The following is a 13,961-nucleotide window of genomic DNA, read 5'->3' on the forward strand; positions in this document are numbered from 1 at the left end:
GCATGCCCACACAGATCATACAAAAACTAAATATTTAAATAGAAATAACTTCTGCCATCAGTTAATTTGTGTTTAACTTTATTTTATATTTGTGTAGTTTGAATAAATTATGCTGAATTCTGAAGGAACAGTTAATATGGCCTTCAATAAATAACATGTAACTATTTAATTCCATCATACATTGAGACACGTTGTGTTCGACACAAGGGAACTCGCTAAATGTCTGAACATTGTACTTATATATTATTCATAGAATAATCATACACAACAGATTACTCTTAATTACTTTTTTATTTACTGGGGAGCTGGAGAAGAACTTGATACAAAACATAAATAATTTACAAATAATTGAGGGAAAAACAAACATTCCTGTCTCCGAGTTCACTTCTGTAAGCGCATGGTTCCCTCTACTGTACATAAATGACCATCACATACTAGTATCAAGACATACTATCAAAGCCAACCAAACATGTCCTCTGTCGCTCTACTATGAGTTTTTTTTAGACTGCTACAAACCGAAGGTGGATGGGGGAGAATGATTGAATGAAATGTTGAGAATTGCGCTTTTTTTTTAACCACACTCTAGCAAATCTATCAATGGCGCTGGCCACACACCACTTTATAGGTCCATGACACACCACAGCGTTATCCGAAAAAACAGTTACCCAATCACAGTCGGTAATTTTTTGAAAGACACGCCTGTCAACCAATTAGATTCAGACTCCAGCTCACATACCAGCAAGCATCCGCTCCATCTTCTTCTTCCGCTTTGTCTCAGGAGTTTGGACTTCGTCGTGACGCCGCCTAAAGCCTGTAAGTTATTACGCTTTTCTTGTTTCTATTCCGTCGCTTTTAGTATCCCTTTAGTGTTTGCACATCTTCATACATAAGTGCATACCCCGTTAGCAGGCTTACTGCTTTTTGTTTGGTTAAGTCTCATTAGAGAAACATGACTAACGCCATGTAGCTAATGTTAGCTTGCTAATAGTAGCCATTCCCATTAAACGAGCCTGGCTAACAGCTTTGCGACCAGGAAGTGCACTGCAAACACGGAAACGTATTTGACTTACGTTTTGCTTTGAGTCAGCTTTGTTTGAAGTGGTATAGTTTTTTTTAAGTATTAACAAAGCGTAAGGGTTAAATAATTACAATGAGGTTAAACAAGATATTTAGTTCCGGTATCCACTACTCCAGTAGCCGCGATGACTAGCTTTCTATTTCCATTTGTATGACGTGATAGATCCTCCATTCGACCTGTCCCTGGTTACCCTCTGTTGCACGGGGCGCTGTGTTGTCTCACCGTGTCTGCACCTCCATTTCACAGAAAGACACTGGAGAAACAATGGTGAAGATCTTCATTGGGAATCTCTCCCAGGAGACGGAGAGGGAGGAGGTGTTTAACCTGTTCACCCCGTACGGCGCAGTCACCGAATGCGCCAAGTTTAAAAACTATGCTTTCGTCCACATGGATGACCGCAAGTCGGCCAACAAGGCCATCCGAGAGCTCAACCTGTTCAAGCTGAATGGCAGGCCCATAAACGTGGAGCCCAGCCGGGGCAAGAGCGAGGGCCCCGTGAAACTCCACATAGCCAACGTGGAAAGGGGCTTCGAGAAGGAGCTGTCTGATCTGTTCGAAGAGTATGGCAGTGTCTCGGAGTGCGCCATTGTCAAAGACTTTGCCTTCGTGCACATGCACAATTCTGACGAAGCAATGGATGCCATCAAGGGCCTGGATAACACAGAGTTTCAAGGTAAGTCCAGTAGACCTTTTTGCTACTCCTATTGGGGCTGCATATATCAGTAAAACTTGTAATATGCATTTGCTAAAAAATCTTTGAATATTCCAATCACTTGCGATAAATAAACAAATACTTAAATGTACAATGCTAATGTTGAGTTTACTCCCAACATAGACCCCAGACACGGGAAAAAACCTTCCAACAACAACATTTCGAGCAGAATTTGTGAATTTTAAACCTTAAATATTGATATCGCCATAACTATGAATTCCATTATATTGTGTAGCGCTAACTCCTGTGAATGGAAGTTGTAAGATTTGAGGGACTGTTTTTCTCCCTCTCAGGCAAGCGCATACACGTTCAGTTATCAAAAAGCCGACCTAGAAGGGGCCCTGAGGGGGACGGCTATCCACCTCCGCCAAGCAGAGGGGACTATTACCCTCCCCGCTACCCCGGCGAGAGACCCGAGCCTCCTTACAGAGGCCGCATGCCCGCTTACCCTCCTCCGCCGCCTCCCCCGAGACGAGCACCGTATCCCGACCGTGGCTACAGCGAGCGAGATGCCTACGCCGGGCTGGTGGATTACTATGAGAAATACCGAGCCCGTCCTTACGAACCGATGGGCTATGATGACCGGCGTCCCAGTGCCATCCCCCCTCCGCCGCCCCCTTCCTCGGCGCTGGTTAGAGAACGTCTCGGCATGGGCAACCCGTACGAACGCCGCTCACTGCCCCCGCCTCCGTCCTACATGGTGAGGGACCGAAGCCCTATCAGACGAGCCCCGCCTCCACCCGCTCCCCAGCCTGGCAACGGCTACTCCTACGAGCGCTCCCGGCTCTCCCCGGTGTCCAGGGCTCCCATGTATGCAGCTCCTCGCCCTAGGGACCCATACGGAGCGCCACCGCCTCTGCCCCCACCGCCACCACGATACGCAGGCTATTAGGAACCACACAGCGTAAGACAAGGTGAGAAGAGGGAGTGAATGTTACATGACATCATAATCATCGATAAGTAATAGGCATGATTTGAGGAAATATAAATTATGTGTAAATTAATATAAATGTTGAATCCATAAATGGAGGTAGAATCACACTTGAATCCATCACCATGAGCCACAACTCTTAATCAAGCCAAGAAATCAATATGCAACAATAAAACATTGCTCACAGAATCTTAAAATATTGTTGCTTTCACATCAAAGATCAGTCGTGCGCGAAGCCAGAGTAAACGCGCTCCTTGACATGTGTGGTGTGCTCTCTTTCCAGGTTTAGAATATGACAAGGTCGTCGTCGTCTGCTGATGCACGTGGCGCTAAACACCCTCCCTCGTCTACGGCGGATTGCGTTGCGTGCGCCTGAGACTAACTGGAAGAAACTGTATTGCGGACAGCCACTTACTTTAAAACATACGTCTCCTTGTCTACAGTTTACGTCTCCTTCTGAGATGTTTATGCTTTTTCTGTTCCTTTGCTTGATTTACTGTTTAAATCCTTCCAATGTTTTGCAGAATAGAATGTGGGTTAAGGTGCTTAGTGTATTTCAGTGTGGCACAGGGCTGTTAACAGCCACAATCTCTCTGCTCTTCAATCTTTCTCAGTGGATCTGCCTCTGGGAAATTGACATAATTTGACAAGGGAAGTAATTTAAATGAATATATATTTAGTGTTTGTATAAACATAATTGTGTTCAGAATTAGATTGTTGGTTGATGACAAAAAACTCACCAAAATAAGTTTTAAAAAAGTGTAGTGCTTTAATACATTACTTGTTGTGGAGGGTTGTGCATTAATCACCAAGATTTGCGACACATGTTAGCATGACAAATCCAAAGTTCCAGTGTGGTTTTGTTATTTTTACACTTTGTTATCTTTTCTTGCGAAAATAGAATCCATAGCACCGTTTTGTATGATTTTATTTACTTTACAAGTTGCTTTTTATTTGAAGGCTTTTTAATAAACAAAATCAAACCAAAAACGCCGTTTTAACTGTGAAATTATTCCTCGTTGGGTAAGCATTTGTAGCCTAATGACTTGGATGACGCACTGTTCACCAGACCAGACGCCTAGTAATACCCATGCGTTAAACTCTTGACACGCTTTAAGTTTCATTATTCATTTTTAAGTAAATTCATTAGCTTGACACATGTAATTAATTCCCAGTAAAAAAATGCTGGGAAATCTGCAGACGTAACCCCCAATCTGTTTTCCAATTAAATATTTTCTTTCTAGGCTGTGATGCAAAAATAATCCAGTTTTAAGCAGCTATTCATTGATATGTTGACGACTCGACTGCAACATGACAAAGTAGCTTTTGGAGCCTGACCTTCCCCTCAGACCCTCAAAAACCCTGATTTTAATACAGCTAATAGGAGTCTGTAGTTGTCCACTAACCCAGGACTGATTAAGTCAATCGACGATAGCTGTCCAGCTTTCTGTGGATACACAGGATGTTTTTACACTGCGTGCGTCAGATCGAAAACAGTGGTCAATTGCCTACCTTTTGTCCAGCCCATTAGTGTTTTGTCTTCAACAATAGTGACTTGAGTTTTGCGATGGCCCATCTTTCTAACGAAAAATGCTCGTAAGTCTTTTAAGTCGCATTCTTCATTTCTTTGTCATTGAGTTCACACTACATATTAAGTCACACGTTCCATTATTGTCTTTATGCTCAACATTCATTCCTTTTTTTTAATGTTTGTACCACAAATCGCATGCAGTATTGGTATTCTTAGTATTTGTGCTCTTTGTAGGTTATTAGACTCTTATGCAGGAGATACGGGCCCATGGTAAGTCCTTCTCGGGAAGATGTGCAGCATCCTGTAGAGAAGAGGTAGGTTATGTTTATTACTTAACTGCAAAGGCACCTCTCACTAATGCAATAAACTGTCTACTGCCTCCCTCTTGTCCAATTAATAAAATGCTTTTATCTCATCGGTTACATCTAGCATTTGAAAAGATGTGACTGCTTTGAATATTTACCCTTTTTAAATTGAGTCTTACCAAAATGTAGTAAAGCAACTGAGGTAATGGAGAAATTATGAAAAAGCTTTATCATTTATATACGGTCTATGGATATCATCGGTGATAACAAGGGGTTAGCTGACATTGTCTCTTTCCACAGGCTAGTCCCTGTTCCCTTTGCTGTTTTGGTTCATGGAGTGTATGGCCTCTGAGATCATAAATTGGATCAGACAGTCCAGTCCTGCAGAAGGTAAAACTGGGTGCATTAACTAGTCCATAAAAAACAGGTCTATATTATATTTTTTTACCTTGAGGTAAGTGTTTTTTTCTTCTGCCTCCCACAGGATGTGTATGTGCTCCTTCAGTGAGGATTTGACCCATTGGCTGGGTAGCTGGAGTGAACATCTAATCCTCCTACACTGACAATGTTATCTCCAGCTGATGACAGCAACATGATGGGGTTGGCGGGGAAAAGGAGCTGGGATCAATCCTACAGGACACATTTTGGACATATTCTTATTCACTAAATAAATCAAAGCCCTGACTAAGACACTTAAATGAACAGCCTTCCCCCATATCCCCCACCTACGAGGTTCCTCTTACCATCCCTCTCCTCCAAATTGATGAAACGGAAATGGCTGGACCCATTATAGTATTATGATTGTGACAGGATTTTGGTATTTGTGCTCTTATTAATTCCTAACATGAAACCATTGCTCCCAGCTAAAATCTTTCTGTTGTCTTCTCCCCACAAATACACTACAAACAGTTGTATGCAGATATTTGCAAAAATTAATGGTAAGAATAAAATGTATTTTATAAACCGTCTTTCTTTTTTTCTTTTCACTAAGTCTTAAGTCTTTATTATGAAAAAGTTTAAGCATTACCAAGCCTGGGTTATTCAAACAATCCTGCTTTGCCTTTTTAAAATAAGTCCTGTCAACAGTCTGTTATAACGTTATCTGGTTTCAAAAGAAAAACAAAGATTACCTCTATCCAGTTTTCTTCAACTCAAATGTCATGTCTGCTGCAAAAAAACTAAGCATTTGGTTGCATGATGGGAATAACAAACTGCAGTGTCACTTGTTTCATAAGATTTAGAAATGTGTCTTTCCTTGATAACTTGCAGATAACGTGCTTGTTAGGCAATGACTCACATGACACTGTCTCCTGATAAGGGAGAACAATTGACTAACAGACTTACGGTAAATCACTGTAGAGTCTTAAAAAATTATATAATTCCTGTATTTACATCAGGGGGGCAGGATATATCATGGACCAGTTACCAGCCATAGATGGAGTTGCTCTACTAGGGGAAAGGAAACAAGACTCAAACTGAATTGCTCAGAGTACGGTCAAAAGGAAAGTTAAATATTCTCTTCCCTTTTTTCGAGTTATTTTTTGCTGACTGAAGTTATTTCAGTTCAGGCAAAGCTTCCTTAAAGCCCCCTCCCTCCTTGCTTTACTGGAGTTTCGGGAAGTCGTGGGTGTTGATTAGAGCGTTGGCTTCTTTTTGTTCTATGGGTCTTTGATGGACTGGGCTAACTACCGCCTGCATAACAACACATGTTTGTGACCGTTTGTCCTCAAGTCTGCTACTGGAACTGACAATACTAGCCCTTTGATTGCTTTCCTGATAACATGAGTGGATAAAGATCTCATGTTGCAGTTTCTGCTTGTAATTCATATATAGTCAGATAAGAACGCCCCAGCCAGACTCTTCTAGAAATATATATATATATTTTTAAATGGCACAAGTTTCAGGACTTCACGCAAACAGGAAACCTGAACAGGGTGGGCCTACTTCAGGGCCAGCTAAGAGTAGTCATCTATTACCCAATCCAAGTTTGAAGATGATACACTGCTTGCACAGTATCAGCCTGTGATAATAATAAAAAAAATCGATTATTATATGACAATAGAGCACATTGGCCAAATACATATGACACTTCTAGGTATATTTAGCAGATAATACTTTTGTTCATAAGTGAAAAAATTTCAGTCCTTTTTTTATTCTCTTTTCTCTACTTATTACAGTTACCTGAGCTCGTGCAGATACATTCAGGTCAAGCAAATCTGGAAAAACTTGTTTTCTTAAATGTAATACCAAGATGCTTTGTGTTTTGGGTACAGTGCTGTATACATGATACACTAAAGAGTCATTCCCTGAATGGGTTGACTGTGTGTGTATGATGTGCAGTATTTAATGACTACTTTCACACCAAAAGATGTTACAAAAAAACAAAACAATTTAATTTGTGCTTAGGTTGAGAATATGACAAATGCCTTCAAGACTTCATGGCATTAACACTTTAAAGCTAGGGGTATATTAGGATCACATTTTAACATATAGGAACAAAGTAATAAATATAGGGTGCAAAATACTACTACGATTTCATATTATATAGGGGTTCTTATCCACGTTATGCGTGCACTCTAATGTAACAACTAGCCTACACAGGCTTTTGTATGGCCTTCCCATGCAAGTCAATATAAGAAAGTTAAAAGTCTTGACGGAGCAGTGATTGTCCTTCATGACTGAGTCTGACACATGAGCGTCTCATCAGTCTCCAGGGGGCCATAAGCTCTGAGTTCAGCCGGGAAAGTGTTCATCACATGGGAGCCTGTCTCCATGACCGGTGTCATGCTAGGCAAACACGTACATGTCTCTCTAGACGGAGACACCGTCAGCACCTCAAACTGCACCTCGAAGCTCCCCTTGGCCTCGCCGGACTCTCGGACCATCAGCATCTCGTACTCTCCAAAACGGATCAGCGCCTTGTCCGGGAGGTCCTTCTTCTCCAGGTAGCCCTGGGTGGATCCGTTCACAGACAGACTCCCCCTCTGGCTCAAGTTCTGGATGGTGAACATCATGTCTGGGCTCTGGGGCATGCGGTAGGCCTGGAGGGACAGCTGCTTGCGGGACACCCGGGCGTCGACCAGGGCGAAGGTGCAGGCGTTGGTGTCGCGTCCCATCCTGAGTGAATCGTCTGCAGAGTGCCTTTGCCTGTTCCCCAGAGGCAGCAGCCCGTACAGGCCCTTACCGCTCTGCTGAGGGTGGTAAAGCTTGATGTGGAGGCAGGTCAGGAGATCTTCCTCCGTCTCTATAGTCTGGGACACACTCATCATGAACTAAGAGCTCCTGGTGAAGCAGTAGATGATCAGTTTGACCTGTTGACCCTCAGCGACGGCAGGCTGTTGAGACCGAAGACACTCATTTTAGAAATTCCATTGAGATTAGGTTGCAAACCAGTCAAAACAGAAGTAAACTTGTACATGAATTCCTGCTTTAAGATGACATGGCCTTACCTGAATGCTGAAGTTTATTTTGTAGATAGTTTCTTGATACACATTCCACAGTGAAAGGAGGATAAGATGTAGCCCACTGTAAGCGCTGAGAGCGAATAAATTGTGCTGTTTGTGCTGAGAGTGAAAGCAAAAAGACTCCTCCTTGCTGCTCTTTGCAGGCGGTTGTCTTCTCCCCTGCCAAGTTTCGTCACTGACAAAACCCATAGTAACAAGGATGCTTTCAATTTCATTGTTTAAATGTGATTCGAGGAAACCATAAGAAGATTAATCAATTTGACAGCCATATACGGTAAAGTCACCCTTGCACGCTCATGCAAGTTCGAATACATTTACAAGTAGGTTATTTGTAATCAATTGATAATTTGAAACATTGTAACCTATCCCAAGCCAGATTCTCTAATTTGATGAGAGGCTGCTTTCTCTGTTTTAAAGGGGCACTGTGTATTATGACATCATCATGAAAGTTCTAGAAAGTTCTAGAATGCAACGCTCCCTGGGTAACCCCACCCCTTTCAAATAATAACAGAAGCTACAGTGGCCTTCAAGGACAAGAACAATTCTACATTTTAAACAATGCACCTGATGACATTCCAACCAACATGGATTCCTCCATAAGACTTACCCTCTCAATGTACAAAATGTAATATTAATATTTGTAAGTCTCTGCTCAGGAGGACAATTCAGATTATTGGCAGAGGTGATTTTACACCAATGAGGACATATTTATGAATGAGGATATTGATTTTAGCAAATAAATTGCTTAAAATGTTACACAGTGTCCCTTTAAGTCACTGTAGACTAAATATATTGGTTTTAGATAGTCAACCCGACAATAAAGGCAGCAGTCTATTTCACGAACAAATTATAATTCTCTAACATACAATTTTTAAGATGAGCGCCTGAACGCAGCGTGAGGGCATTTCCCCGATGATACTGTGTTGTAACAGAAAGGAAGTCGTGTCACCATTTAAAAATTCCAATTGCCCCAGGCCAATGTATTTACCCACACTGCTAAGCCCTGCTATAAAACAAAATTGTTAAGTTACACATTACACGTAGACAATGCTACGAAGGTTAATACATAACATAGTCTATGCGATGTTATTCCAAACAGAGACGGGGATATCCAGAAAGGGGATTTCAGGCACACCAGAAAAAAAGATGCCTAGGCCCTATAGGCTAATAAGACCATTTCTGCATTAGTTTTGTTATTTACGAAGCCCCGAACTGATAGCCTGGGTATACGCTTTGGTTCTAGATAACGAATACAATGATATTGTTATCTTGGTATAGAAACCTAAAACAAATCAAACGGAGGAAATAAAAGGTATGATTGCATTTCCCGTTTAGGACTTCTGTAGAGAGATAGGCATAACTTTGGTTTAACGTTTTCGGATTATCCATACATCAACCGAAATCAACTATGGTTATGCCTACCATAGACATTATAAAGTCTATGATGCCTACCGTACCGCGCCCTTTTGGACAGCAGGCGGCAGTGTGGTTTTGATCCGGGTAAAACCCGCAGACGAAGAAGAAGAGCAAAGGGCTTTGTAGTAAACGGCAAGCGGAAGTAGAAGCCGCCGAAAGGAAAGCTCCAAGCTCTCGAAAAGGATTTGAGTTCCCTGTGGAGGGCAAACGTTGAAAAGGTACGTGAATATGTACAAGCGAGTTTTTTTTCTTTCTTCAAATTTACACTTGCACTGTTTACAGTACAGAAATAGCTACTTACCTTCGAGTGTTTCTTCGCCAGCTCCCCCGTTGTATGTGCTAATACGAACAGCGGGGCTTTGTTAGAGAGCGTGTCTTGACTAGCTAGCTAGCTAGCCGTAGCTCATAGCTTGCAGAAGCAAATTCGATCCAAGAAGACCTGAAATTATGTTAACATTCTGGTAATGATCAACACGGTAGCATTATAGTACCTTAACGGATAGAAGTAGTATGTATTTTTTTATACTTGACGAGTAAAACAATGGTCGGATAGTGGACTCCCTGCGTTGAGTTTACGTCAGCCATTTTGCATTGAACGCATCTCTGTCATATGCTGCCGAGACTATTGTCTCTCGGAAACGGATTCAGTCAGCTGTTGTGTAACACTGTTATACTTTCTGAACAACGACACCTGATTAATAAAATGTTTTGTTTTCTACCCCTAATCTCTACTTATTCCTGTCTAATTTGCTCCGAAACAGGTCTTCAAAATGGTGAAAATATTTGTGGGAAATCTGCCGAGAGACGCAGACCATGATCAAATTGAGGCCCTCTTTGCTGAGTACGGCCCGGTCACAGAATGTGCCATCATCAAGAACTATGCCTTTATCCACATGGATGACCGCAAAGCTGCGACCAAAGCCATCAAGAACCTGCACCTCTACAAGCTTCATGGCACACCCATCAACGTGGAGGCCAGTCATGGGAAGAACACGGGCGCAGTCAAACTGCATATAGCCAACGTGGAGAAGGGAGGCGATGACGAGCTCCGTGCTCTTTTTGAAGAGTATGGCACGGTCACAGAGTGTGCGGTTGTCAAGAATTTTGCCTTCGTACACATGGCCAACTCTGACGAGGCCACGGATGCCATCAAGGGACTGGACAACACGGAATTTCAAGGTATGAATTGGCTACTATGTAATATAAATATAAAGTCATGATATGTCTTATTTTAAATGTCATTTATTAGTTTTTCTTAATTTGCATTCCTTTTTTTGTTTGTAGGAAAACGCATTCATGTCCAGATTTCTAAGAGCCGCCCCAGACATGATGAACGGGATGACTACCCTCCTCCTCCTCCAGACAGAGGTGGCTATTGGCCACCTCCTTATCCAGGAGAGAGGCACGAGCCTCCCATGCCAGGCTACATGAGAGGCCGCCATCATCTCCCTCCAGGTTACCCCGCTCCCCCTCTGCCACCACCTCCCCCTAGACGAGCCGTTTACGCTGAGCGTGCCTATGAGGACGAGAGGGAAAGATATAGTGTGGTAGATTACTATGAGAAGTACAGAGCCCGTCCGTATGGTATCCCCGGCTATGAGGACCATCGTGCCGGCGCCCATCCTCCGCCCCCGTCCCACTCAGCTGTCGTACGAGACCGGCTTATGCCCTCGTCGCTTGACCCGTATGACCGTAGGCCCCTCCCACCTCCCCCGTCTTCGTACTACGCCCGAGAGCGCAGCCCCCTCAGGAGACCGCCTAGCGCACCAATGCCCCCCGCCGGTAATGGCTACTCCTACGAGCGCTCACGACTCTCTCCGGTTTCCCGGGTCCCAGCATATGGAATTCCACGTCCCAGGGACCCGTACGCAGAACGGCTGCCTCCGCCACCGCCTGCACGCTACGCTTATTAAGCAAAGCCCTGACATGTGAAGGTGAGATTAGGTCTGAGGTAGACTGGTGTTTTATATCTTTCCTAAAATTGCCATTCGTTCCTGTAGAGGCAGCGGCTGCTTTTGACTTGTCCTGCAAGCTTTCGATCTTGTTGGCAAACATGGTTTGAAAAAGCATGCGTAGGTACTGTTCAACAAATTGTAAACTTGTTGGTAATGCACATCCGTGCTCCAACTTTAATCCAATATCGGCTTTAAATGAGTGGCATAATCGGACAACAGAACGACGAGCTACAGAAAAGACTCCATTAAAAAGTCCACATGTAGCCCACTCAGATGGAACAACGTGCTTTGTACCAACAGTTGCAGACAGTTCATTTGTGTCATTTGCTCTTTTCCAGGCTTGTTGTCCGACTGCGTCGCCGCCGCTCGCTGCCTCCTGATGCACGTGACACTATCCTCTTCCTGTCTGTGGCTGAGCGCGTTATGTTCCCCTGCGACGCTCAGGAGGAACCGAATTGCCGGCGTCCACGTCTGTTTTTGTTTTTATGATTTTGGGACAGTTTTTACACTCGCATTATTTCCCCTTATTGTTTGAGTACTGTGCTGTAGTATTTTTAATGCTTGACGTCTGAGATAGGCGCTTTTCTTTTTTAAATTTGTACTTTCACGTTTGCAAGATTAGTGTTCTGATGATGTTTGTGACATTAGAAAGCTAAAAAAACCAATTCAGCGTCAGTTTCTAGGCGATATACTTGTGACTGAAGATTTAATTTAACTGGATCATGTTTGGTATTAAGTCTTATCTGCACGTTGGTTCCTCTGTTAGTCTTTTCCATAGCAAACCAACCCTCCATCTGACGTAACTGAAAATATAAACTGCTAAGACGTAACGTTTTGACAAATGTAGAAAAATAACTGTTAATAGGACAGTTACCGCAAAGCGTTCACATGTACCTCTCCACTGTCAAAATTGTTTGTAATAAACGGATTTGTTCAGTAATGTTGTTCACAAATGTGCCCCAGAATCATGGCCAGCGCTATAAAAAATCCATTGTAACCGCTTAAAGTGATCCCAATGCCCTGATCTTTCGAAAAAACAAATCAGCTCTTATATTGAATGATCATCGGTTAATTCATGATAAAATCACGTATAACGAACTTGTTAAAATCGTCCCGGCGATTAAATAAATATATCACCTCTGGTCTGAAATGCTGCAGCTTTAATAATTCTTCAGCGTACCTTGAAGCTTGTACCTTTTTTTAAATGCAAAACTGAAAATTGTTCACTTCAGAGGCTAAGTGAAGAAGGGCCTGACACAATCCACCAGGTGAGAGTTCATAACTGAGCCTAGTAGTTACCTTGAGTCTGGGGGAGATGACATCAAAAAGGCTGCTGGAGACCTACAGAGTCGACAGGTAAGTGAAGGGCTTAACGGACTATTGGAAGTAGTAAGTAATGTACAGCACAAGTTTACATTTGACTTTAAGTAAAATAAGTTGTTAACTACAGATGGTTGTAACAGTGAAAATGAAGTTATACAAATATTGGAGTGTTAGCTTGTGAACAAAACTATTATGTCCATTCAACTATACATCTTAAATCTGCTCTGGTTAGTTGGCTGGAATATGACTTGTAGCTGTACATGAAGTGTATTTATAGTGATAAGAAGGTGGCCAGTTACCATGCTTTGCATTGTATTGCTGTTTTGAAACCAAAATGCATGAATAAAATTTTTAAACGGTAACATGGACTCCCTGTTTCAGTAATTTTCTGCCACAATATCTGTATGATTTGACTCCCAAATAGCATCATGTTCTTGATATAAGCATGGAGTTTCCTTCAGGGAGACATTTTCTTAACCAAAAGAGCCCAAATTAATAATTGGATGAGAATTATTTCTACCAAAGCCATGGTGTATTCACAATTAATAATATTTTTTCAGTTCTGTGGAAATAAAGTACTGATTGATATGTTCAGTCTGAAGGCAAGTCTCAATGAGTTTCACATTCACACTTTGAGACATTTTATCGTGCCGTTTGTGCATGCTTTTCAGTACTACTATTTAATGCAGGGTAGTGACCTGATTATAACCGGAACCTCAACTTTTTCAGTTTCATTTGTAATCGGAAATTATGCGCACGTTCAAAAATGCAGACATCTTCTCCTGCATGGTGGATAAATGAAGAGATGGGATCTCTAATTAGAAAAGAAAATATTTTGATATACGTGTGGTTAGGATGGAGAGAGCTGAAGACTGTTCTTTATGTGGTTGAAACTTCAGACTTCTCTGTAGATAACTTATATGTATGCTTGCTTTCTATTACAGCAATAGTAGCCAGGGTATATCGGTTGCAGTCACTCCACTGCTTCCTGTCAGACAATATTTCACACACTAACTAAAATGACGTCTGAGAGAAGGAAATTCACTTGGGTCCCCACTGGTTCAGCCACCAGTAATACTTTATGGTTTGCAGAGAGACAAAATAAGCTACAATGGAATTATCTTAAAGAACAGATGAGAATAATAATAAAAACATAAGGATGCAAATTTGTCATGGGTATAGGTTTTTTAATACATTTATTTCAAAATTAGACTTTTGGACAACGTGACGGCAACACATATGGTAC

General features: G+C 42.1%; 2 protein-coding genes across 2 annotated transcripts; one reads left to right on the forward strand and one right to left on the reverse strand.

Moving 5' to 3' along the window:
• Window positions 1-756: 756 nt before the first annotated feature.
• rbm4.3 (RNA binding motif protein 4.3) lies at window positions 757-13,033 on the forward strand. The gene is made up of 8 exons (XM_080052464.1): window positions 757-813; window positions 1,325-1,751; window positions 2,084-2,674; window positions 7,373-7,502; window positions 7,694-7,961; window positions 10,199-10,616; window positions 10,722-11,371; window positions 11,731-13,033. Exons 2-7 carry the CDS (start codon window positions 1,343-1,345, stop codon window positions 11,348-11,350), a joined length of 2,445 nt encoding a protein of 814 aa, XP_079908590.1. The 5' UTR covers window positions 757-813; window positions 1,325-1,342; the 3' UTR covers window positions 11,351-11,371; window positions 11,731-13,033.
• tifa (TRAF interacting protein with forkhead associated domain) lies at window positions 6,845-8,083 on the reverse strand. Its single transcript, XM_080051720.1, has 2 exons — window positions 8,007-8,083; window positions 6,845-7,892 (listed from the first exon to the last, which is right to left on the reverse strand). The coding sequence occupies exon 2, from the start codon at window positions 7,824-7,826 to the stop codon at window positions 7,230-7,232; it is 597 nt and encodes a 198-aa protein (XP_079907846.1). The 5' UTR covers window positions 7,827-7,892; window positions 8,007-8,083; the 3' UTR covers window positions 6,845-7,229.
• Window positions 13,034-13,961: the final 928 nt, after the last annotated feature.

This window comes from Ammodytes marinus (assembly GCF_949987685.1).
Source record: "Ammodytes marinus genome assembly, chromosome: 23".
Taxonomy (NCBI): Eukaryota; Metazoa; Chordata; class Actinopteri; order Uranoscopiformes; family Ammodytidae; genus Ammodytes; species Ammodytes marinus.

Coding starts and splice junctions, on each gene's coding strand:
- rbm4.3 (XM_080052464.1), top strand. CDS start 1,343: ATGGTGAAGATCTTCATTGGGAATCTCTCCCAGGAGACGGAGAGGGAG. Junction 1,752..2,083: donor GGATAACACAGAGTTTCAAG/GTAAGTCCAGTA, acceptor TCTCCCTCTCAG/GCAAGCGCATACACGTTCAG. Junction 2,675..7,372: donor ACCGCCACCACGATACGCAG/GCTATTAGGAAC, acceptor ATGTCTCTCTAG/ACGGAGACACCGTCAGCACC.
- tifa (XM_080051720.1), bottom strand. CDS start 7,826: ATGATGAGTGTGTCCCAGACTATAGAGACGGAGGAAGATCTCCTGACC.